This window comes from Panthera onca, chromosome B1 (assembly GCF_046562875.1).
Source record: "Panthera onca isolate mPanOnc1 chromosome B1, mPanOnc1 haplotype 2, whole genome shotgun sequence".
Lineage (NCBI taxonomy): Eukaryota > Metazoa > Chordata > Mammalia > Carnivora > Felidae > Panthera > Panthera onca.
In genome coordinates this window covers 165,606,650-165,633,753 of record NC_138342.1, presented here as the reverse complement: position 1 = coordinate 165,633,753, position 27,104 = coordinate 165,606,650, and the positions used below count along the sequence as shown (strand labels likewise).

The following is a 27,104-nucleotide window of genomic DNA, read 5'->3' as shown; positions in this document are numbered from 1 at the left end:
CAGAAAGAATTGTCCCCTGAAATCCTTCAGTTGTAAGATGCTGTTTTATCGCAGGCCCAGCCTTGGTCCTTTTCATTTTTCAGATGAAGAGTTGGAGGCCACAGGAGCCTCAGTGGTTTGTGTATTCTGCAGAGGAGGCTGAAGTAATGCCTGGATTAGAGTTGAATGTATGGTTCTTTTTCTGAAAAGCTATTGCCCTCTACGAAATACCTACCCTGTTCCTATTTTTGGCAGTGGTGATAGTGCTTGGGAAACTCAGAAATAGTGTTCTGCTTAGTATTTAGTGAAAGTGTTGTGGTTCTCAGTGGATCACAGTGAACACTGTGTTACTGGGTGCCTGTCGCTGAACTAGAGGTGATGATACATATCAGCATTTAGCTGTCACCCAGCCAGGTTTTGAGATATGCAGGTGGGGAAGCAGATGCCATTCCCATGCAAAGACAAGTCTGATTGGGAGTTAATAGGAGCCAGAGAAAATGACAGATAATGCACTGTGTGAGGCTCCCTCTCCCTGGGGAGTTTAGGTGAGAACTGGAGTACTCCGCAGCTAAGTGGAAATTCTTAGGGATCCTGGATGTGGACAGCCAGTGTTTTCCCCACTCTGTGTGAGAGAATTTGTTTTCCCCACTCTGTGCAAAACAGTTGTGAGTGTGGTTAGGAGAGTGGCAGAATATGCTAATTCAAAGATAAGCCCCTTTGTGTTTCTCTGTTTATATGTAATTTGTAGGGGCTGGGGAACTTATTCATTAATCACTAGACTGACTGTCCTTGCCCCCAAGAGGGACCTTGAATGAAACTATATCTGCTCACTTGTAGATTTTATCTCATTTGTTATTTTTGTAGAAATGGCCTTCAGAGTAGACCCTACTGCAAAACAAAAGATTAAAACATTAGAACACAAACATCTGGGATTCAAAGCATTCCAAAAAAAAAAAAAAAAAAAGCCTTGAGCAAGATTTTTCCTCTTCATATCTTTAAAGAAACAGAGTTAGAGATAACACCTCTTGCCTCTCTACCCCTACTTTGCACATATGCACATGTGCGTGCACACTGTCCCAAGACTCTGATATCTGTTTTTATATCTGTCATTTTACTGTAAGATCTGATAAAAAACATGCTACTAAAATGTACACTTTGATTGTTAATTTGACACTGAAGCCATGGTGGTTATATTTTTAAGTGTTATTCTAACTCCTAGCTTTGTGTTCCCATTAGCAGATAGCAATGAAGGAACAACCTATAAAACTATTTTCAGACATAATGAAAGACTTCCACTTAGGTTTTCCTTCTTCCATACATCACTTCCAATCCAAAGTTAAACGTGCTCTCAGAAACCAGCAGTTGTCTAAAACCGGAATTTGGCTGTTTGCCTTGATAAAGGAGAGATTCAGAAGCAAGATACTAAGATCAAGACCACTTCTTTAAAGAATAGAAAAGAATATGCTGAATTGTTGGGTTTTTTTTGGACCTTTATTCATCTCTAAGTGCTACTTATAGAGCAACCAAGTTTTGGTTATACGTGGCTTGTGCGTTTTGTAAAGGGTGAACGGTAGTACTAAATCACAGTTTTTCTTAGGTGATTTAATCGGGGACATACTAAAGCTTGGTGAGTAGGCGGGTGGAGAAGTCTGCACCCTACCCCAGAGTAGATGCCCTGTGCCTGGGCTTGGGAACCATTATGGCATTGCCTGGCTCTTGTATGCAGACAGGCATATTGCCAATCCCTAAATGGGAGTTGGGTTCACACTTATAATAAGGAATCTCAATGTAAATAGAATGGGAAAATGTGTTCCTGAAATGCAAGCTAGAATTTTGAGGATTGAATTGGATGTGTTAAATAACAAAAAACTGAGTAAATTAAAAGAAAAATTTTTAATGTTTATTTTTGAGAGAGAGTGTGCAAGTGAGCGTGAGAGGGACAGAGAGAGAGGGAGACACAGAATCTGAAGCTGGCTGTAGGCTCTGAGCTGTCAGCACAGAGCCTGAGGCAAGGCTCCAACTCATGAACTTTGAGATCAGACCTGAGCCAAAGTTGAACACTTAACCAGGTGAGCCACCCAGGTGCCCCTAATTGAGCAAATTTTAAAGACCCAACTGACTTTATTAATTGGTTCATGAATTGGGCAACATCCTATCCAGCAAGTAGAAGGGAGCTCTAAAGGGTTTTGGAAAAGGAAAGTTTTTGAAGGTAGAAAGGGAATGGAAAAAAGAAACTATTAGCAAAGAATCTATTGTTTTAGACAAGCTCACCCTTCTAAGGGGAACAGAGTGCTCTGTCAGTAAAATTCCTAGAGCTGACCAGGAAATTCCCATTCTGACTGCTTAAGGTTACCTTTTTGGGGGTGTGAAACTGCAGTTATGTTAGGTAGTAAGTCTTGGTTTACTGACTTAGGTCTCAAGCTAGGCAATGCCATTTTGGGCCCATGGTTTTCTTTTTAACAGGTGTGAAGAAAAAAGACGGATAATCCCAAACCAGTAACTGTTTCCCTTGATGTATATTCTCTTCTAGTATGCATGCAGGAAGCAATATTATTTTTGTGAGAGACAAAGTATTGGGTATGCTAGGCAAAAACAGACAAGGGGTTTGTTGTGCTCATTTTATTAATTCAAGAGTGGAGCCATAATCAGAAAGTTATATAATTACCCAAGTGGTTTCCATGTAACGTAGTAGAATTTCATGGTAGACTATAGAATAAAATTTTATAGAAGATAGAATTACAAAATCCTAGGGCCTTAGAAGCCATTTAAACTGTTATGCTTTTAAAAACAGTATGTTATAGGGCATTGGGGTACTCAGTCAACCAACCAGCTCTTGATTTCTGCTCAGGTCATGATCTCATGGTTCATAAGATTGAGCCCCATGTTGAGCCCAGCATCATCCTCTGTGCTGACAGTGAGAAGCCTGCTTGAGATTCTCTCTCTCTCCCTCTCTCTCTTTGCCCCTCCCCCCGCTTGCATGTATGTTCTCTCAAAATAATTAAACTTTAAAAAATAAAAAAATTTTAAAAATGGCAGATATAGCCTATCACTGGGTTGGATATGAGAATCAATGAGGCAATATATATTGAAGTGTTTTGTATAGTATTATGTATGATATAAATATTATAGTTAGGTTCCTATATTCCCTTATGTCAAGACTTCCCATATCAATCATGTTTTTAAGACTCTTTTCTCTCTTAACAATCTTTTATTATTTTATCCTTATACTTTATATTTAATAATTACTTTATTTCCCTTGCTTGTCTTCATTTTGTTTTTCATGGAACATATATCAGGTGTGTCCCTAGTGAAAATGTAAGGGCAGCCTTTGAAAGTCTTTCATATCTGAAATGCTTTGCCCTAACAACCCCTATTGGTTCTGCATTATTACATTTTCCGAGGATGTCCCTGCCAGTTCTCCTATTTGCACATTGCTGTGAGGGGTTATAGGGGGAAGGTACAATGAAAGTGGACAGATGTTCATTCAGTATACAGTTCAGTGCTCTAATATGGACAAAATAAACTCAGACAGTATATTATTTAAAGATGTTCCATAAAATTACACACAATATTAGAGTCTGCTGTACTTTTAAGTCAGGCTATCTAGTAGTCCATGTGCATAGATTTTACTAGGAACATTGTTAGCAAAGTAAGGAAAGACTCTCTAGGGTCTCTGTTGTCCTAATTCATGTTTCAGTAAAATCATTCCACAGGGACCATGTACCATATTTTCAACAGTAAAATTGATTGTCCCATTTTTCATCTTGTTAGTTTAGTTGGACTTTGAAAGATATCTCTACCCCATATTATCCTCCTTCATAACTTTATCAAAGCAATTTCATTATTCTGCCTCTCTCATTATTTTAGAAGGAAAAAGCTAAATCCCAGTATGCTCAAATGCTTAATATTATAATCATCGTTGGGAAATTTTATTTAAAATGGCTGGAAATACCAGGATATGATTATTCCAATGACCTGGTTAGCAAAATGGGTGAGTTATAGAGCATCAATTTTCAGAGAATTTTAATTGTCTCTCTTGATTAATATTAAAACTAGACTAAATATTTTATAATGATTGAGAAAGTGCTTCATGAATTTATGGTATGTTCATTCATGCACCAAATATTTATTGAACCTTACTAAGTGCCAGTCACTGTTCTGTTTGCTGAGGGCTCAGCTATCAGTGAATTAAGCTGACATAGTCTTTGCCTTCATTATTCTGACCTTTTATCCATTAAGGAATACCATGGATTTAAGAGGTGTAAGAACAGGATGGCTAAACACTTAATCTAGTAATTTTTTTTCAAAAGGAAACTCTTGGTTTTAGCCTGTTAATTCATCATTTTAATCTTTACCATAAAAATTGAATGCTAAAAATCTTATGTTTATTGGAGTTTTCTGGTTTATTTGCAGTTAATAAATTGCATAGCCATACTTTTAAACAGAGTATTAAGTTAAAAGACAGAACAAACTGTTTTTCAAATCAGCTTTTTTAAATGTTTATTTATTTATTTTGAGAGAGAGAGGACATGTGCATATATGCATGAGTTTTGGAGGGTCAGAGAGAGAGGGAGAGAGAGAGAATCCCAAGCAGGCTCCATACTGTCAGCACGGAGCCTGATGTGGAACTTGATCCCATGAACTATGAGATCGTGACCTGAGCCAAAATCAAGAGTAGGTCGTACAACTGACTGAGCTACCCAGGCACCCCTCAAATCAGTTTTAAAAGTGAATATAATTAGAATAATTCTCATGGGACACATAGTCTCTGGGGGAAATATGATTTGTAATCATGTAATACAGATGTTGCTACAGTATCTTTTGATAATCCAATTGCTTATATAGATTTGAATTGCCATACTTCTAAATTTAACAGTAATTTGTATACACAACAGACACACACACACACACACACACACACACACACACACATGCACGCACACACACACGCACTACCCTTTGGTCAATACAGATGCTCTCCACTCCCAGATCTGGTTGGGCCTGCACTGACTAGAAGGGACCATTCTGACTCAGTGTCTGCAGGAAGTCTACTACCTTCTGATGCCATTGGCTTTCAAGTTTTCACTTTATTTTGTGGAGTCATATTCTGTGGCAGTTTTTATTTTTAAATAAAGGGGATATGAAGCAGGTAAGATTGCTTTAACTGTGCCCATAGAGTTTCAGCAGCTGCAGAAGCCTCTGTAATGTAGCAAATGGGAAGAGGGTGCTGTGGCTTGTAGGCATGAGAACAAGCACACATTCTCTCTGGGACACCCCATGGAAAGACTGAGCTGTAGACATCGAGAGGACATGGTTTCAATCTCTGATTTCCTACCTATTAACATGTCACCTTACCTCTTTTGTAAAGGGACAGTACCTGCTTTGATTCTCTTATAGGATTGATAATGAAGGTCAAATGATGTATCGGACTTGAAAGTGCTTTGAAAGCAAAAATTATGCAGGTATGGGTAGTTTTCCTCTCTTTCTAATAATAGGAATAATTAAAAAGTATATTCCCTGGAACATAGCATCATATGGAAGCTGCAGAGGGGGCATGGTGCCTTCTCCAAGAAGCCTCTTCATCTTCACTCTGGGAATGTTGAGTGGCAACAGCATTCCTGAGATTGTCTCCATCTGGTATTAACATCATAAATAGTCACTTTTGAGCCAATAATCTGGTTGTTTTTTAATAAAGGAAATCTTGGATCATACTGTTTTCAGTCTACTATACTGAACTTGTATTTCATGTATTTGTAGAATGGGTAAGTGTATCTGAATGAACCCATTCTATACAAGTCCTCATTAGTTCTTCATATTATTTTAGCACTTTGGAATAATGGCAAATCTTGGTTCACCTTGAAAACTAGAATTTTTATATGTGGTTCTTGGTATATGTGAAGAGTTTTTAGAGTTTACCATATATTTTAGACTTATAGAAGTACTTCAGTAGAAGTATCAGGTAGTTATTAACTGGGTGGTTATTAAACTAATTGAAATTATTTATGCTCTGACTCCTCTGCTCAAGAACCAACTCAGAGCTTTGGTATACTGAGAACAGAACCTAAAACTTGTGACAAAGAAAGGATGTCAAATCTGATGGCACCAGCAGATGGTGCTGATGGTCACATTATCCCTTCAGTTCCGGTCCATTTCATTGTCTGGCTCATTTGTCTGTGCTTAGTTTTGAATTATCTTTTTTTTTTTTTTTTTTTTTAACATTTATTCATTTTTGGGAGACAGAGAGAGAGAGACAGACCATGAGTGGGGAGGGCAGAGAGAGAGAGGGAGACACAGAATCTGAAGCAGGCTCCATGCTCCAAGCTGTCAGCACAAAGCCTGACGTGAGGCTCGAACTCAGGAACTGTGAGATCATGGCCTGAGCTGAAGTTGGACGCTCAGCCGACTGAGCCACCCAGGTGCTCCCAATTTTGAATTATCTTAAGAGTATTAATAACCCCATCATTTCTGAGAAGTGCAAAAGCAGTGAGAATGTTGAAATGCTGGTGTCGGGGAAGGATTTCCTCTGCCCTTCGAGGTCCTCCTGGCCAGAATAAGAATCAAAGTGACACGAGACAGACTAACAGGAGAAAATCAAATTTAATTTCCTATGTATGAGAAACCCACACAGATGTGGAAATTCTGAAGACAGTCAAGCAAAATGTGGTGTATATATCATTCTGAACTAAGGAGAAAGGGGCTCTAGGGGTCTGGGACTTCCTGCAATTCACAGGATGATAAAAAAGAGTAAATGTTTGGTAAAAACAAATGTTTTCTGGGCCACTCAGAAAGAATGAGACACAGAGGACATTGATCAAACAGGCTCTGCTAGATTCCTCTCTCTCTGCTATACCTAGTTCATAGTGTCATGGAGTTATCTCTAGTGACAGCTCTCTTCCTGGAGCAAGACCTCTATCTAAATTCTTTTAAGTAGTTGAGGTGGGAAGGTAACGAGCTTTTCCTGAATCTGCTGGGTTTTGATTGCTTTTAACTCAAAAATTACCTTCATGCCAATGTAGTCCATCTTGGGGTGGTCTGCCCTTGGTGGTAGATAGATAATATAGGAAAAAAGATAATAAAAAAAGCAAGTGGTAAGGAAACAATGCTGTATGTGCATATAAGATGAATCATTCAATTGAGCAAATAATTCTAAGGGAAAAAGAATAACTCACACAGTATGCTTCAAGTGCCATGCAGATGACAGTAATTGGCAAGTGATGGGGGAAAAAGGTTTGACAAAGTAGAATATATGTTAGAAGAGACCTGTCCAAGCCCTGTTAGCCTGAAGCTAATTCAGGAAACAACTGAGAGTCTGCGAGCTTAAAGGCTGAGGGTGGATGAGTGCTGGTGACAAATCCCCAGTCCAAAGCTCTGCTGGCTGCCTAGGTCCAGGTCCTGCTACAGACTAGTGGCTGGTTCCATAGCTAGAACCTGAGTACAGTGCTTGAGCAGACAAGGGAGGGTGGTTACCAGTCTCCTAATTTTCTTTTTCTTTAAAGTTTTTTTCTTCAATTTATTTATTTATTTTGAAAGAGAGAGAAAGAGCCTGAGTGGGGGAAGGACAGAGAGAGAATCCCAAGCAGGCTCCGCACTGTCAATGCATAGCCTGATACAGGGCTCAAACCCACAAAACATGAGATCATGACCTGAGCCAAAGTTGGATGCTTTACTGACTGAGCTACCCAGGTGCCCCCCTCCTAATTTTCAACATAGAAGAAACTGATCCTTTTTGCAAAATGATGTCCCACGGATCTTATATCATTAAATAAAGGGAGAGGGAGAGTGGGCCTGTTTTTAAAGCTCACATTCCTTATGGTGGAAATTTATTCAGAGACTACAAATTCAAATTCTTCAAAGTCATGTTGGACTTTTCAACAGACATGTATAAAATCTGTTAAAACAGTTCTAACCTGTTCACAGATAGGGAACTGGCTACTATACTATTCTGTTTTAGATGCAGAGCAGTTATGTATCCTTTTATAATATTAAAATAAAAATGAGATAGAATATGGTAGGTAGCAATTGTGAAACCTATAGGAGTCATTATTTTGCCAAGTAATAAGCATAAAGAAACATTTTGACCTACAACTCATTTCCTATCATTGCAATGTTGACATAGTGGGAAAAGTATAAACTCTGGCACTACCCAGCTGTATGATGCCAGAAAGCTGTACAACTCCTCTGAGATTCAGTTTCTTCCTCTGATAGTTGGGTATTGTGTTGTCCATACATCATAGGTGCTTGAGGAATAAAAATAATACTAAGTTACTAACACAGTGCCTGGTCATAATGCGCCTTTAATGACTAGTAGCCTTCAGTGGAATTAGCATTAATAGCACTCTCCATGACTAGTAAAAAATCTCAACAGAGGGCTTGAAGAGTGCCACTACCAATTGCCATGGCCAGTTTTATTAACTAAAATAGACTAAACTTTTATAACAAATAGACCAACAAAGCAATAGGCAAAACACAACAGGAGTTCATCTTTCTCACTTAGAACTTCAAAGAATGGTTCTGGTTCAGGAGGCCCAGGTCCACAGAGTCACTCAGGGACTGAAGGTGTAGTAGCATGACTGTGATCACCATTTCAGCCCAAAGGAAGGGGGAAGTGGGAAGTGGAGAGGAATGGGTGAAGGAGGTTTTAAGGACTTGAATAGGAGTGGCAAATACCAGGTATCACAAATTGGAAATAACTTATTCCCATGGGCACACCTAACTGCTAGGGCAGCTGGGAAAAGCAATGTAGCTACTGTGAGATAAGGGATAAAACTGAGGTAGTCACACTGGTTTATTACATGACATGGTAATGACCCTAAAGTATCTTATGCTCCACACTGAATCTCAGTACCAACCTTTTTCTGAAAATTTACTGACAATTTCTGATCGATACCAAAATTCAGGAGTGAGTCCTCAGGCACAGGGCACATAAATCATGGTGATATGGGTTGCGAGAGGCTCATGTGACTTTTCATACTGGGACTTGGCCCAGACTCTGCATCAGGCCGGGGCAGGGGGACAGGGGCCTGTGTAACTGACCTGGCCTTAAGAGACACTCCGTGTGATATGCCAGCTCAGTCACAATGCCAGAGCAGTTGGCATGTGGCAGGCAGGAGTGACACCAGGGAATCTGGGCAATGGATCTGGGAACCACATTGGCAGGAGTTGCCTCTTGGGAAATCCATCCAGAGCAGCATAAAGCCAGATACTGGGCTGGGTAACAGGGGTGGGAGAGGTGGGGAGGGGAGGAGAGTGATCAGACAGAGAAAGTGGCCAGGGCTCCCAAGCACCAAACTGATATTCTAGTCATGCCTCCAGTCCTAGACAGGGAGCAAGGCATATGCAGTTAAATGTCAGAGATGAAGCATTTCTCTGGTCTGAACTAAAACAGGGGATGACGTAGAGCAGGGATTAAGAGAAGAAGATAATTTAAATTAAGGAGTAATGGTGATGTCTAGAAGTCATTCTGGAGCCCTGGGGCCAGCTGGGAACAAAAAAGAGAAACCCACTTGTCATGACCAAAACACCAGCTCCAGAGTCTTGAGCAATAATCCCCTACTGAGTAGGGAGGCTGAGGTCTCCCGTACCTACTGCCTCAGTCATTATGGACTCAGGGACTTTGGTGGTGGAAAGCTTTGGTACATACATCTATGGGAGTGGGGCAGGTTAGGGAACATTGAAACAAAGGAAGCATTAACAGATTATCTACTGAAACTGCACTGTAGTTCTAAATGGTATAAAAAACATGTTTCATTTAATTTTTAGTCATTCTCCAGTTCCTCAAGAAATATTCAACAAATGTTGGCAGATTCTATCAATCGTATGAAGGCATATGGATTTCACCAGGTAAAGACTTACATTCTGTCTTCAGGGGGCTAAATGCATAGCCATGTCCACTAATGTTTCACAAATGGATATATTAGTCTCATGCAGAAATGAAAGCAGCAAAATGTGAAATCTGTCTTAAAAAGCTTGTGAGCATAGCTATTCATCTTTACCTGTTTATCTGGAGGTTGGAAAAGTCTTGAGTATCATGGAAAGAACAGATGCCAAGAAATATCTGCTAAACTCCTCATGGAAGATCTAAACAGAGACAACACCAGAGAGCGATAAATGAAGCATTTAACTTGGCAGAAATGGTGAATTCAGATTAAGTTCCTAATGTGTTCATTGGTTCTGTGAACCTGTCCCTTCAGGATGAGCAGCCTCTTGTGCCGTCCATGCCCACTGTGCCAGGAGCTCCTTTAGGCACTCAGACCTCTCACACATCCACCCAGACATGGGATTCTTCCTACAGGCCAAGCCTGTTTCCTCCATCATGCTAGATTGTCATTGTATCATACATTTTTCACAATAAATGGGGCATAGGCTGGCAGTTGGAAACCATGGTAGGATTTGACCCGCAGTAAGTTTGAAAACATAGCATAAGATAGGAGGCTGTAAAGAGAAGGTTCTGAGTGACCACAGGCCTGAGATGGGGTCATGGTGAAGGCCCACATTCTAGTAGATTCTAGCAGATCTAGTAGATCTCTAGTAGAGGTCAATTCCCTGACTGGTCTGCAGGGACATGCATGAACTGAGATAGCTCCTGTGGAGACTTCAAGAAGCCATGAACTTTTGTGGTATAGTCCTGGTGTGCATACTGCTGATATAATATAGGCCATTCCAGAGCATCTAAAGGAAAATTTCAGTTACACTGCCCAGATTACATTGCTTCATTTCAAATGATAGCAAGAAAGACAAAGGGTCTGTGTATTTATTCAACCAATTTCTGCTGAGTTTCTCCTCTGTGGTAGGCACTGTTACAGGCTTTGGAAACACAGTGAAAAAATAGATAAAATCCCTACCCTCAGGAAGCTTATATTCTGGATGTGGAGACAGACAACAAACACATCTATGAAGTCAGATGGTCGTAAGTTCTATGGGGGAAAATGATGCAGGATAAGGGAGCTGAGGAAGGCTGGGAGGGTGGGAATTGGTTTTTTATAGAGGTAGTCAGAGAAGGCTACTCTGTAAAGGTGCTATTGGTGGAGACCTGAAGGAATGAGGGAAGGGGCCATGTGGATGACTGGGGTAAAGTATGTTCCCAGCAGAGGGAACAGCGAGTATAAAGGCACAAAGGCAAGAGCTCACTTGACATGGTCAAAGAGATCAGTGCTGAGAAATCATGTAGACCCTTGTAAGGAATTTGGTATCTTGGTGTTATTTCAAGCCACGATGAAAAATGAGATCATCTAGAGAGTGAGTTTAGATGGAAAAGAGAAGTGGTCTGAGGTCTAAGGTACATCAGTGTTTAGACTGGGCCTGAAATATCTTGTCTCCAAAATAAGGGAAATGGACTAGATCAGTGGTTCTCGAACATTTTAAGATGTAAGTTATTCGTTTTCACACCCTCTCAGGAGAACACCTATAGCCATGGGCCGATACATCCCCTCTCTAACTTAAGAAATTATCTGGGAATTCAAGAGAGTGAATGAGCAGAAAGATCACTTACCAAGCTTCTCTGTAGAACAAAGGTAATAAAACAGAGCCTTCCCACTTTAAAGGCAATGGAGAGGCTCTCTGAGGAAACTTGTGGAGAGTATTTCCATTAACAGGCTGGGATGAGAGACTTTCTGTGGGAGACGTTTTGACATCAAACTGCCTGTCCTCATGTTTAAACCTCAGTCCGTGGGCGTATGGACCAGTGTTCAGCCTCAGCCCTGCTGTTCCTTCACTCCTCAGCCTCTATCTTGATTTTCCCATGCTTGGCTCACCGTCCCCATCCTGGGCCTACATGTTTCCAGCAAACACTTCTAAAAAGGAAATGATGGCTTGGCTTGGTTTTCTAAATAGATGAAGTAGGAAGTAAGGATCAACTTGTAACTGTTAGGCGCCCCTAACAGTCATTTAAAACACCAGAAGCTGCTTTTTGTCTGTTTGTTTTAGTTTTTATAATATTGGCAAACTGCAGAGGCTTAGCTCTAGGCAGGAAATGAAAGTAAGAAAAAAAGTGAAAATAATAAATACACAAAAGTTTTGTTACATCTTGGGGTGCCTGGGTGACTCAATCAATTAAGCATCTGACTCAATTTTGCTCAGGTCATGATCTCACCGTTTCTGGGATCAAGCCGCATATGGGGCTCCACATTGACAGTGTGGAACCTGCTTAGGATTCTTTCTCTCCCCCTGTCCCTCTCCTGTTTGCTTGCACAGACACACTCTCTCTCGAAAGAAAGAAAGAAAGAAAGAAAGAAAGAAAGAAAGAAAGAAAGAAAGAAAAAAGTTACATCTGAAGTGAAATATAGTGTATGAATTATCACCTATATTAACTGTGATTTATGACTTCCCACAGTGATTGAAAACAAGTTCTGTGACATCAAGGTTTATATTTTAGTTGGGGTGAAATAACTTAACAGAAAGTCTTTATCTTTCTATAGAGAAAAAGAAAAAAAAAAACTATCATTTTTGTGCTGGAGAACAAAGCATGATCTGTCTTTTCTGACCCTCTCAGCTTATTTCATTATTTAGGTGACCAAGGCTCTTATTTAGTTGACCAAGTGCTAAATTCAGTTTTCTTGTAGGCACTCAGGAGGCAGTTCCCAAATAAACAAAGTACTTTTTAGGTCTAAGTGATTAGGCGTATTAGTTTCTCTTTAGTTAAAAACGAGTTCCTTCAGTGTACTGGTGCATAGAGCTGTCCACTTCACAATGGCTAATGTCATATTTTTATGTTATGTGTATTTTGCCACAATTTTTAAAAAGGTTACAATGGTAATTTTTATATTATGTATATTTTACAATAAACAAAAGCAAATTCCCTTTTTAAGGAAGACTTGTGTTTCTTATTTTATGTTTTCTCAAAGATGATGCTTTGTAAAAATATTTTTCTGCTTTTTTTAAATACAAAAAAATATTCCTTTTTGGGTCACCTAAAATCATGTGTAAATACCACATTTTTAGACACACTGGTGCGAGGGCACATGGAGATACAGCTAAGATTGCTGTAGAAATGTACTGTTACTTTTATGGAACCTGTCAGATACTAGAGTGTTTACATTGGTGCCATGAAACAGTATTTACACACTACTTCAGGGAATTCAACTTAAAGCAGAGAAGTGCTGTGTTTGAGGAAAATGGATATTTATTGAGTTCTTACTGTGTTACACACTATGGGAGACACTTTTTAAATATTATTTAACCCTCAGTATAACCCTATGAAATATTTTGAATTCTCTTTTTTTTTAGTTTATTTTTGAAAGAGAGAGAACTCAAGTGGGGGAGGGGCAGAGAGAGAGGGAGACACGGAATTGGAAGCAGAGGCCAAGCTCTGAGCTGTCAGTACAGAACCTGACGCAGGGCTCAAACCCTTGAACCGCGAGATCATGACCTAAGCTAAAGTCAGATGTTTAACCAACTGAACCACCCAGGTGCCCCAAAATATTTTTAATTTTCTAATTATACTTAGGGGAAGACAGCCTAAGGGAGGTTTGGTAAGGGGCCATGCAGTTGTACAGCTAGGTGGCAGTAGAGTCAGCTTCAGGTATCACTGACTGCAAGCTTTTCCTGCACAACAAATTGCCTAGCCAGGGGCTGCAAGGGAGTTAAACAGAAACCAACCTGAGTCCCCTCCCCATCCCTGTACCCCCTTCCTCCCTCCCCTCCTCCACCTCTCCTCCTCACAGAAAACTGCCAGTCAGTCATTAGTGTTTGTTTCTGTTGTTGTTGTTGTTTTAACAGAAGAAAGAATCCATGAAGAAAACACAAGATGAGGAACTAAAACAAATAGATGGGGAGAAAACCAAGCAGATTTATAAAAGCTGGAAAGAAGATTCAGAGTGGCAGGCATCTTGTGAGTACCTCAGGGCCTCCATAACACTTTAGACTCTTCAGGCCAATTCCTTCTCTTAATAAACGATCAAACTAGGAAGCACTTAAAATAGTTGTTGAGAGAATTATTACTAAGTTGTTACAGAAAGGTTTATGAGTCTCTTTTTGAACAGTAGTAGAAAGGTTTTCCATTCATCTTTGTACCATCACAGCTGTCGTATCTATTTGATGGAATGGTATATAGCTATGAAAAAACATGTTTTAGAAGAGTGTTTAATGAATTTGGGATATGTTTATATCTTTTTTTTTACTTGGAGAAGAAAAAATATTACAAAACAGTATGAAAAACATCCTTTGTTTGTTTATTTGTTTGTTTTTAAGTAGGCCTCACATCCAGCATACAACCCAACATGGGGCTTGAACTCACAACCCTGAAACCATAACCTGAGCTGAGATCAAGAGTCAGACACTTAACTGACTGAGCCATCCAGGTGTCCCAAAATATCCCAATTTTAAAATGCTCGAGTATATGAAGTAAAAGAACTGGAAGGTTATTAACATGTCGACATTAGTTTTTTTGGAGAGGTGGGATCTGAGATTTGTTTGAATTTTTGTTCTTGTTATTCTGTATTTTTCTAAATTTCAACATTGAACTCAACTTGGTAATAGAAGAACCCAGGAATAATCAATTGGATATATCAGCATCCCTCCCATGCCTGTCACCTAACCCTGACTCCCTTTAGAGGTGGCACCACCAAAGATAGACCTCCTTAGGAAGAGCTCAGTGCAGGTGAAGGCAGAGCAGAGCCTGCTCAGGGATGCTAGGGGAAAATGTTTGTTTGAAACAGCTGACCCAGAAAAAGGCTTACCTACCAGGTCATCCCTAGAGACCACTTGAGGGCGAGAACAGGAGTGGCAATGTTTGCAGGATGTGGAGAATACTGTGTTCAGTTCCATAACAGTGAATACCATTAACATGACAGTTTTTGTGAAATGAAAACATTTACAAGATCCAATCACTTCTATGCAGTGAAATTCTAGCATAATGGAACATTTTTGGCATCTCTTTAAAGTCGAACCTAACAGGGTTTGACCAATAATGGCTGAAGTGCAAATACACACAATAAAAATTAGTCTTAACATCCTGCATTGGAGTCCTTTACCACTGTGTTGTCAAAACAAAAGCAAAACAAAACAACAAACCTTCTGCTTTACAAAGCAACATTAAAAGGTGACTTTGGGATGCTTTTATGTGTATCAACACATTCTCTGTGGTGAGAATCACTTTATTTTATTTTTTTTGTTCTGGCAGGCCGATTTACATTTGGTTCAGTTCTCTGTGGACTGAGGAGTGGACATCACCACTCTTTCATCCTGTCCACAGCCAGGAGCCACGGCACTGAGGAGTTCCTCATAGTCTGCTCTTTGCTGGTGACATCCTGAGCTGCGTGTGTGAGGGATGTGACATCACCTCTTTTATTCAAAGACCCCCTGTCAGTTGGAATTCTCACTTGGTCTGTGACTCACCACTTGGTCTTGCCAAATGCAGGAAATTCTGAAACATGTACCCATGGTTCTCCATGTCTATCTCCTCTTTTCCTCCTCCTCTTCCTTCTCCCTCTTAGAAAGTCCTAAAACTCCCAGAGAAAGATAGGAAGTCTGCTGTGAACATTGGGCAGTTGTGAATGTGCAAGCCTGAACTATGTGAGTCATAGGTGTTGACACTGATTGTTCATTGTCATCATCAGATGACAGAATCTGCTGGGATGAGAGACTGCTCTCTCCACCAGCTGAGTCTTCTCACCATCTCTGTTGGCTGACCAGGGGCTTTCTCAACACCTCCCCCCTCCCCGCCTTGTTTTCCTAGTGCGAAAATCCAAAGCAGCTGATGAGAAGAGACGCTCTTTGGCTAAACAAGCGCGGGAAGACTACAAGAGGTTATCACTAGCGGCTGAAAAAGGAAGAAGTGGTGAGGGACCACAAAGTCCCCCAAGCATTCCACAGAAACCAAAAAGACCTCCGCTTCCACCCAAGCCTCAGTTCCTAGCCCCAGCGGGATACCCTCGAAAGCCTCTTAGGTAAGAAGCCACACAGATGGCTTTAAGCATAACGGTGGAAACTGGCTGATTAAAGACAAACTGCATGATGAGCCATGGGGAGTGAAGGACCAGCTGGCTGCCTGTGAAATTAAATTCAGCCTCCCCTCCAAGCCTGTCTTCCTGAGATACCTGGTCTGGATTCGTCTCATTCTTATCTATAAAATGTCCACAGTTGTTGTAATTAAGATACCCAGTAACTTAGGATGCACATCGAGTTCAGTGCCTTCCTATGCTACTATCGCACCCCCACCCCCTTGGGCTGAAGGGGAGCCAATGAGGGGAGAAGCAGAAACAACAGGGATTTCACCAGTGCTCAGTATTGCTCTTAGTAGGAAACAATATCAAAGTAGGAATCTAATGGCTTGCTGACTTTCATGGCTTCAGTAGAGTTATGTTTTCATTGCTCAGGATTAAAGGTTTGATGGTAATCCTTGTTCTGGGATACAGAGCCAAGCTCATATGTTGAGATTTTGGAACTGTTCCTTTGTTGAATGAAAACTTTTTTGGTCATAACAGTGCCTTTGCCTCCAAGGCTATGGGAAATTAGAACAATTTGTTTTGTAAAATCCCTGAAGAAAAATACAATGATATCATAGCAGAAACCCCTTTCCTTTATGTTACTTAACTGATTATAAAATTATTTTCTCCTGGATATTATATGATTATTTTCGTATTCTAATATGTAGAAAGGTGATAGTTAAAATATACCAGAGAAATCAAATAGTGATTGAGTGAAACAGAACTGTCTGAAAGCCTTGCCTTCTGAAATAAAAACTAAAAATACTCGGTTACAAGCATGGAGAAATAAAAAGCAAACAAATCTCTCTTTGCTTGGAGACAGTAGTTATCTTCAGGGCTTTTCCTAAGGGAGATTATGACCTCAGAGGAAATAGGAAGGTGAACCTTTTCCTCTACTATAATTATTTCTACTTACTCAACTAAAAGGTTCCGTTTTGTGACTTGGGGACCCGAACTAAATGATCATGTCTACAAAGTGACAGTTTGGGGAATCATTTTTTTTTCTTATGGACAAAAACCCAAGAAAGGCAATCAGAAACAGGTATCCTCAAACTTCTGTGACCAGGTCACAAAGGTGTGAGATCCTGCACAGCGTCCTTTCCAGTGCTCAGGCTTGTCTGTGTATTGACCACAGATCCCCAGCAGGGCTGTTTGTGGACCTACCACTGTTCTCCAGGCTCTTTTGAGGGTGGGACTGTGCCTTGAAATATGTCCTAACCCACAGTATTTTCAGAGCACAGTGTATGCGATTGACAGCAATGAAGGTGGCCTTTAATAAGGGTAATTCTTGTTTTGAGCTGTGCTCAGTTAACTCATTTTTCCAACTTAATACACTTGCATGAAATGCTTCTTGTGAGGCAGCCAGAATGGATGGGTTTTGGGCTGGGACAACAGTGATGACCGAGGTCAGCTAGGAACCAGCCCAAGAAAAGACAGAGATTGGCTGTCCTCAGATGTTTTGCTTAATCTCCATAGAGTTCCCAAAGAAAAAGAACCTAATTTGAAAGCTAATTAGAGCACTCATCATGTAATCTTATGTGTGTGCAGTGTCTGATACCCAAAAAAGTCAACTATTATAGGCTACTTTCTCCAAAATGCTGTTTATGTATATATATGGATATGTACCTGCATATATGTACATCTAACATATATGTCACATGTAACTCACAGTGACATGTGTTACCATAAAACGCATAAAGAGCCATACATTAATTTACATGACAGGCATCCCAGTAGTTCATCCAAACTCCTCATTGTTTTCACACTGAATTCTGCTCAAAATTAGTGGGCTGTGGTGTGAGACTTGGAAATATGTTTATTACATTGCAATGTTACTTTTGTAATGGAAATTGACTTACATCCCAGAATTTAAGTTCTGCTACTGAATATATTTCAAAATGATTCTGCTGCTTGTATCTTTTTTTTTCTTTTACCAATCTTCATACATTTTTCTTTCTTTTTACTTTATAATTCTGAGGCTATCTTTAGCAGAACCAAACTTCTTCAAAGTGTGGGAGAGAAGAAAGCAGGTCGGGGAGATGGAAACAGAAAGAAGAGAAAGTTTAATAATGAAAATGTTAGGAAGGAAATTTATTTTATTGCATTTGATTTCTTTTGTTTGCAAGGACATGGCCCAAGGAAAGTAGTGCTGGGGTGTATTTCACTTTTTAGTGCTTATTTTCTCAAATTTTAACTGGGAGTTAATGGAGCTTTTATTCACATTAAAAATGAATTAAATCTCTGTTTTAACACAGCAGTTGCTCAGAGCCATGACTAGCTCCACAGGACCAGAAGGACAAGTGACAGATTTATGTTCCTTCCTATTTTTTTAAAATGTTATTTTTGAGAGCACAAGTTGGGGAAGGGCAGAGAGAGGGGGACAGAGGATTTGAAGTGGGGTCCGTGCTGACAGCATCGAGCCCGATGTGGGGCTTGAACTCACATTGTGACCTGGGCCGAAGTCAGATGCTCAACCGACTAACCTACCCAGGTGCCCCTCTTTCCTATTTCTTGACTAGCCCTCAAGAAATTGTATGATGGCAGTAATTAGGGGTATAACCTCCCCTTAGCTCAGCCCATGTAATTAGATTTTCAAATATATATAATATATACATGATTATATATATATATATAGGGTATGTATGAGTTCTAAAGGCATTGTTTTCAAATTAGTTAAATCTAACTTGAAAAACATTTTCTAAATAACAGAAATCAGGGAGTGACGAGGATGGCATCCAGCTCTGCCCAAGAGGAAATCATTCGGTGGTTTAAAGAGGAGCAGCTACCTCTGCGAGCAGGCTACCAGAAAGCCTCAGATGCCATAGCTCCCTGGTTCCATGGTGAGTACAGAGGTTCCCTCAATGGAACCTCATCTGGTGATGCACAGAGCTATGCTAATCCACCAGGAGGGCAAAAAGAATAAAGGCGTCCTTTTATTTGTGCTGCCCAAGAAGAGCCTTTGAAATTATTTTCACAAGGAGTTTTTCAAAGGTTTCTCAGTGGGTTGCAAACTCATGATGAAGTTAGAAAACAGTGAGTGGTTGTGGTCTCTGCATGTACTGTGGGCTAATTTATCACCACAAATGAAATACCGCCGGGTGGGTGGGGAAGACAGTGCCTCCTGGTCACCTACACTAGGGCTCCCCTCAAAAGGCAGTGCCTGTTGTCCACCATCCACCATGAGTCAGATATGCCCTTGGGTGTGGTGGGCAAGGCATTGGTTTAGCAATCCAAAGGTCAGCTCTCCATTAACAGTTGAGTGACTTTGAGCAAATCATCTTCTTTTTCTGTAGCAAGTCAATTTAGCTAAGCCTCATTTTCCTCATCTATTAAATGAAGAAATTGAACTTTATGATCTTTAACCTAAAAATTCTATTACTTTGATCTATGTTTCCATTAAGTAGTTAAGGCTGCCAGGTGGGTTTGTTGAAGCCTGAGCAGATATTACCTAATAAGCCATTTAACACTAGAAATTTGATGAATTCAAGTCCTCTGTGTACCCAGCACACATTTCACTGACTGCTTAGTTTCTTGGACTTCAAGAAATGAAGGGGCTTCTTGCCTCAGCTTGCTTCTGTAATGTCTGTGGTTGACTTGGACTAATTGGCTCTATGTACAACAAAAGTGCTTTAATACAAAAATAAAGTTCTCTCACAGAGCACGCTTGTCGCAAAGGGTATATTGGTTTGAATCATGTTGAATCATGTTTAACTAGTATCATGTCACACATAAATATATCCAGAAAAATAGACTCCCAACCCTATAATATGGCAAACTCTTCTAAAAAGAAAAATATTATTTGTAATAGGCTTTCTGCTAATGGGCTGCTTTTGCAGTCAGATCATTATGGAACTGTCTAGCTTTCCTTGAAAATATGTGTTCTTTGGCAATTTAGGCCTTAGTAATTGTCCATTCCCTGAGGAGCCCCTCCCCCTCCTAGGACTGAGTCGTAAGTCTCCATTCTTCCCATTCTTCTTGGAAGACATTGGAAGAAAGAGGGACATCAGTGTCAAAAGATGAATAGAAAGAACATGGCCAATTACACGTTAGCCCCACTGTTTCATATTGCCCCCCCTTTTTTTTCCTTTTTATGGTAAGCACTGAGGAAATTAGTACTTTGTAGTTTCTGTGTCATTGGGCAGAAGATGTTGTCATCCCTGATTACAAGGGTGGCAGTTCATTTGAACAGCAGGAAGTGAGACATTGAAAATGTTGGTTCATGTAATTCAAAATCCTGGTACTTTAACAGGCAGTTCTATTTGAAACAGTTGCTAAAAGTGAGAAAGATAAAGTTGAACTAAAAATCCAGTTGGAGCTTTGATTAAAAAATAAATTCTTGAGGGGCGCCTGGGTGGCTCAGTCGGGTAAGCATCCGACTTCGGCTCAGGTCATGGTCTCACAGTCCGTGAGTTCGAGCCCCACATCGGGCTCTGTGCTAACGGCTCAGAGCCTGGAGCCTGCTTCGGATTCTGTGTCTCCCTCTCTCTGACCCTCCCCCATTCATGCTCTGTCTCTCTCTGTCTCAAAAATAAATAAACATTTAAAAAAAAAATAAATAAATAAATAAATAAATTCTTGAGTTTTAATAACTTATTAGTTGCAATTGTTACTTGTTTATTTTCATTTATATAAATATTTATCATAGTCATAAGCAAAATAAATAATATACAGTATAATGTAAATAATATGATATTAATAGTCATGTAAGTCATTATCTTGTTTTAAGAAGACAAAATTTCACATGTTTCTATGATAAAGATGGATAATATCTTATATTTTTAAAATATAATCGTTTATTGCTCATGAGCCCTGTTTGAAATAATGGGATGGTAGCTCTTGTATTGGTTTACCATCTTCCTCCATTATCATGCACTGCATAAACTGCCTTTCTTATGTTACTGTTTTGGTCAGCTAATTTTTCACTGTGGAAGTCACACTTTTACCCTTTTCTTTTAATTAGCTTTAGACAGGATGAGTGGGTAGAGGACAGGGGAAATGAAAACTACTGGATCTCTGGCTTGTGGGGCTAGGCAGAAGGTGGCATGCTATCAGCTGGAAGAAGGACCACAAGAGGATGGGAGATTAAGGGGCAAAAAGAAGAGGGGAGACAATGAGCTTATCTGGGATATGATGAGTTTGAAATGTCTTTGGGGCAGTCATATGAAAATATCCCTTTGGAAATTGAATTGATGGAACAATGTTAGAGATAATATATTGGAGTTATCAGCACCTAATGAAAAGCATGGGAGGGATGAGGTTTTCCAGGAGTGAATTGGGAAGAATGATGAGAGAAGAACAAGGACAAGACCCTGGGGAGCACTAACATTCATTGTGATGGCACCAGATCTTTGTCTCAGGTGTCCCTCCTCACTTGGGATAATGATGAGATGAATATCTGTCCATGGGGGCCAGTATTAGAGGCAGTAAAGTAGGATATTATCTGATCTCCTAGACGTAAGAGCTTGGAAAATCCCAAGTACAAGAGAGATCCTGAAATGCAGTGCTGAACTCTACTTCATGAGCATCTTTTGATGATCTCAAGCACATCTAGATATGCCGTCTCCCCACTTCTCTCTCAGCAAGCTTTTTTCAGAGACCACAAGTTCTCAACTTTTACCGGACTTTTGGTCCCATTGGTTATGTGGGACTTGTGGGAGAACCCATTGAAGATTCTCAAGTTCTTTTACACTTTTTGTTAGTTTTCCTTAGAGCCAGAGCACATTTCTAGCTTTTACATGGTTCAGTTTGGTGTTAGGACCCAGATGGAATGACTTGCTGACATCTCTTAGCTGCTTCCCATGTTCCTTCCTAGTATCCTGGAGACCAGGGAGCTGATGTACACACTGGCTCCTTCCCAGGATGCTTTCCCACCTACTCCCTGGGAAGAACCTCCCTGCAAATTTGTAGGCCACCTTACTACACTGTGCAACCACAGAATCATGAAGAATACTAGGAAGCCCCAGCAGTCTTGACAGAGGGCCTTGTGAAGGAATTTTGTAGTGGGCACTTTTCTAATTTTTTAATATTCTGCAAAGGTAATTCATGTTAGTTAATTTGGAAATTTTATACTCACACTCGTTTAGGAGGACTGCTGGGAAAACTACAGTGTATGTCCCAGAGCATCTTGCCTTGCTGCTAAGCCCCTTCAGTAGGAGAAAGTTCTGGACTTTGTCACCACGTGAATAACTAATCTTGATCTCTCATCTGCCCTCCTTTATCAGCCTCCTAATTGGTCTCCATCTTTCCTCTGCTGTCCTCCGTTTTCAACATAATCAAACTGCAATGAGAGTACAACCCAAATTCCTCCCTGGGGCTCACAAAGCTGGCTTGATACACCCCTGATTATTGCTCTGGCCCTGTCTCAGATGATGTTCTTCGAAGAGCCCTGCCTTGATCACTGCTCTCCACCACACGTTTCCCTTCTATCCCTGACACACCACACTTACCCCTCTCTTAGGACCTCTGCAGTTGTTTCTCCTGAAGATCCTTCTATGGCCAGCCTCTTGAGGAGCTGACTCACGTGACTGTGGAGGCTTGCTGGGCCCCAAATCTGCTGGGTAGGCCAGCAGGCCGGAGACTCGGGGAAGACTGAGCTCGAGTCCAAAGGCTGAACACTGGCAGAATCCCTTCTTGCTCAGGCAAGGTCAGTCTTTGTTCTTTTTTTTTTTTTTTTTTTTTTTTTTTTAATTTTTTCCCAACGTTTTTTATTTATTTTTGGGACAGAGAGAGACAGAGCATGAACGGGGGAGGGGCAGAGAGAGAGGGAGACACAGAATCGGAAATAGGCTCCAGGCTCCGAGCCATCAGCCCAGAGCCTGACGCGGGGCTTGAACTCACGGACCGCGAGATCGTGACCTGGCTGAAGTCGGACGCTTAACCGACTGCGCCACCCAGGCGCCCCAGTCTTTGTTCTTTTAAGGCCTTCAACTGACTGGATGAGGCCTACCCACATTATGGAGGATTTTTCTCCCTTTCCTTATTTAAAAAAAAATTGATTATAAACTATTTTGAACAAAAAGTACAAAGGAAGCTATGACTAAGACCAACGTTGTAGCAAATGTTATATCTACTTTCCAGGATACAGTACAGTGAATGTTAGAAACCATATTTATTTCATATCTGTTTTTCTTAATAAGAAATAAAACCTGGGGGACCTGGGTGGCCCAGTCAGTTGAGCATCTGGCTCTTGATTTTGGCTCAGGTCATGATCTCACAGTTCGTGAGATCAAGCCCCATGTCTAACGGTGTGGAACCTGCTTGGGATTCTCTCTCTTCCTCTCTGTCTGCCCCTCCCCCACCTCTCTCACTCTGTCTCAAATAAATAAATAAACTTAAAAAAAAAAAAAGGAAAGAAAGTCTGAAAGAATTAAGGCACCCTCTTTTACTGCCTTTTTGATTCTGTATACCTCTCTCCCAGGGGGTGAACCACTCTTTTGAAATTATCCTTTCATTTTTATTCTCTCATTTTTGTACTCTCATTATATATGTAGATGTGTGTGAATTTTTATAAAATATATTAAGATATATTAAACGTATACATACTTCTATAAAACATGCAATCTTGTGTTTAACATTTACATGGTATCATGTTATAGGCATTGTTCTGCAACTTGAGTTTTCTCCCAACATTATGTTGTCTGGATTTTTCCTTTTTTATAAATGTAGACTGGCTCATTTGTTTTACCTATTGTGTAGTATATTATAATATATGTTATTTATAATACATAAAGTGTAAGCATACAATGCTTTATATGTGTTTAATAATTATATTTCTATGTTATTATACACACTATCATTATTCATTCATCCCTTCTATATTTGGTATAGTTGTTTTTTTTGTTGTTGTTGTTGTTTTTGCCATTACAGAAAATGATGTGGGGTATATACTTTTGGACATACCTCATTGTACACATATGTGATAATTTCTTCAGGGTGTATATCTAAAAGTGGAATTGCTAGGAGGGTAGGTTACATGAATCTTTAATTATATTGAATATTGCCAAATGCCCTCCAAAGTGATTATATGAATCTCTACTCCCACTAGCAATCTTTAAGAGTTTCTGTTTTCCTACATACTTACCATGCTTGGTGTTGCCAAACTTTTCTTTTCCCTTATTCTTATGGGTCCAAAGTGGAATCACCTTATTTTATTTTTTTTATATTAAAAAAAATTTTTAACGTTTATTTATTTTTGAGAGACAAAGAGACAGAGCATGAGCAGGGGAGGGGCAGAGAGAGACACACACACACAGAATCTGAAGCAGGCTCCAGGCTCTGAGCTGTCAGCACAGAGCCTGATACAGGGCTCAAACCCATGACCATGAGATCATGACCTAAGCCGAAGTTGGGCACTTAACCAACTAAGCCACCCAGGTGCCCCTCACCTTATTTTAATTTGCACTGATTTGTAGTGAGGCTGAGCCTTCCCTGCTTCCTGGATAGGGGGGTTCTGTAATTACTTATAATCTTTTGACTATTTTTCTAGTCAGTTGAGTTTTTAATATTAATTTGTAGGATTTTATATATTCTGGATAGTAAACCTTTATTAATTATATGGGTTGCATATATCTTTTCCTAGACTACGTATTTTAGATTTTTGGCACATTTTGAGGCATAGAAGTTTTTCATTTCAGTGAGGTTGAGTTTAGCTATTTTTCCTTTATGGTTTTTGCTTATTGTATAATATATAATCCACCTGTAATTTATTTTTGTATATGATATATGGTATAGATACCTAATTTATTCTACATGTGAGTAGCCAGTTCTCGCAGTATCATTCATTAAATAGTCTTCCTTTTTCCACTGATTTGTAATGCTCCCGCTGTTGTATACCAAGATCCTGTTTATGGGAATTACTATATATTTATATTATGTCTTTATATCTATTAGGACAAGTTCTCCCTCTTCCTATTCCTTTGAAATTGTCTTTCTTGGCCCCACATAGCTCACATGGCTTTTAGGGGCAACACATCAAGTTTTAAAATGCTTGTTGGGAATTTTAATAGAATTTCATTGAATTTGTAGATTAATTTGGAGATATAATTGCCATCTTTATATTATTGTATTTTTCCATCCATGAACATAGTAAATTTCTTCTTATATTTCTTTTAAATCATTAAATAAATCCCCCATATAGGACATGCACCTTTAAAAAAAAAAAAAAAGGAAAACTAGATTTAGTTCTAGGTATGTAAATTTTTTTTCTGTTTTTAAAGGGATTTTTAAAAATTACATAATTGGTTGTTGATGCTGTAAAGAAATTATGTTTTTATATGTTGATCTTAAATTCATTAATACTGTTGAAATCTCTTATTATTTCTAATTGTTTGTCAGAAGATTCTGTTAGAGCTGCAATTTTTTGAGGACCTAATATGTGCCAAACATTACATTGAACACTTTGAAGGAGGTAACTTTTATTTCCACTTTATAGAATAAGAACTAGGAACTAAGATGTGAAGTTCTTTTTGGACTTCTAATACTAGTGGCAGTATTTAGAGCCAGATCTATTTTACTTCAAAGTCACAGCATATCTGACCACTAACACAAGTGGGAACATCCATGTCATGTTTTTTATATAACTTGGAATTTAAATAAGTGAACAGTAATACCACAGAGATTTGTTTCTCCAATAAATGGATTAATTCACTAAATCTTACAGTCAGTGGTGATGTAAAGTGTCATGGAACTTTCACCCAGCATAAGTATGCCCCATCCCCACCTCTGAGAATAAGGAAAAAGCATGTTCTTGTCCAGACACTATTTTGCTCAATCCCAGGGAGAATTTTAAGAGGCAGATATGTAACATTCAAATGTTTAATAAAATGCCCCAAGGGCACAAGGGTTTGGGGTAATAGAAATACAATCTATATTATTATTGTGGTAGTAGTTACCCAATTGTATACATTTGTCAAAATCAATCATTTGTACACTTAAAATTGGAAAATTTTTATTGTATATAAATTATATCTCAAGCTGACTTTTAAAAATGAAGACCACAGTGGGGCACCCAGTTGGTTAAGCATCTGACTTTGGCTCAGGTCATGATCTTACAGTTCGTGGGTTCAAAACCCCGCGTTGGGCTCTGTGCTGACAGCTCAGAGCCTGGAGCCTTCTTCCAATTCTGTGTCTCCTTCTCTCTCTGCCCCTTCCCCTGCTCACACTCTCTATCTCTCAAAAATAAATAAATGTGAGAAAAAAAAATGTTTTTTTCAATGTACAGCCCAAGAAGCACAGAGTTTTCTTGGCTCTTAGCATGGAAAGGGGGTACAACTGATCCTTGAACAATGCAGGGGGTGGGGTGCCAACTTCCTGCACAGTTAAATTTTCACTTCCCAGAAACTTAACTACTAATATCCTACTGTTGACCAGAAGCCTTACTGATAACATTACAGTTATTTTGTATGTTATATGTATTATGCCTGTATTCTTATAATGAAGTAAACTAGAGAAAACATTATTAAGAAAATCATAAGGAAGAGAAAATGCATACAGTACTATTTTTATTTGAAAAACACCCACATATAAGTGGACCATACAGTTCAACCCTGTGTTGTTTGAGGGTCGACTGTATAGTACAGGCTTGGCACAAGACTCCAAGACCAGATCCCCTAGATCTGGGTATGTTCATCTCCTCTGTAAAATGGGGATAATGATATCTACACTATAGAGTAAGGTTTTTGTTTTTTCATTTTGTTTTGTTTTGTTTTTAAAGTACATCAGGGGCACCAGAATGACTCAGTTGGTTAAGTGTCTAACTCTTGATTTTGGCTCAGGTCATGATCCATGGTCTCTGCCCTCTCTGGCATTCGCTCACTCTCTCTCCCTCTCTCAAAATAAATGAATAAACATTAAGAAAAAAGTTCATCAGCTAATATATGTAACATGCTTAGAACAGTGCCTGGCGCGTAGTGTTTCTGTTGTTATGGCTTACCAGAACTGAACAGCTGGAGAGTAAATTCACCCTTCCTGTTCTCTCTGCTTTTCTCTTCTTTAGAATCCTAATCTTGCCACAAAATACTGTCATAACAGCATCATATATGAAGAATAAGTAGCACTTCAATAAAATAGATCTTTATTACTGCAAAAACTGTCCTATGCTGTTTTGACAAGTATTTATTTAGGGCTTGTCCTTAAAAATCCCAGAACCTAGGAGGTCACCCCAGAAGGCAACAGGAATTTGGAAGGACAAAAGAACAACCACCCCAA

At 39.6% G+C, this 27,104-nt stretch overlaps 1 protein-coding gene across 5 annotated transcripts in view; it reads left to right on the top strand.

Annotated features, from left to right (window-relative positions):
- The window catches only part of SH2D4A (SH2 domain containing 4A), a 60,371-nt gene that overhangs the window by 21,252 nt on the left and 12,015 nt on the right, over positions 1–27,104 (top strand). For 4 of the 5 annotated variants that reach the window (XM_060653373.3, XM_060653375.3, XM_060653374.3 and 1 more), the window contains exons 5-8: positions 9,739–9,819; positions 13,693–13,804; positions 15,650–15,860; positions 18,609–18,739. In XM_060653373.3, coding sequence (XP_060509356.1) covers positions 9,739–9,819; positions 13,693–13,804; positions 15,650–15,860; positions 18,609–18,739 — 535 coding nt within the window. The remainder of the gene's footprint in view (positions 1–9,738; positions 9,820–13,692; positions 13,805–15,649; positions 15,861–18,608; positions 18,740–27,104) is intronic. The other variant, XM_060653372.3, reaches the window with a different exon arrangement.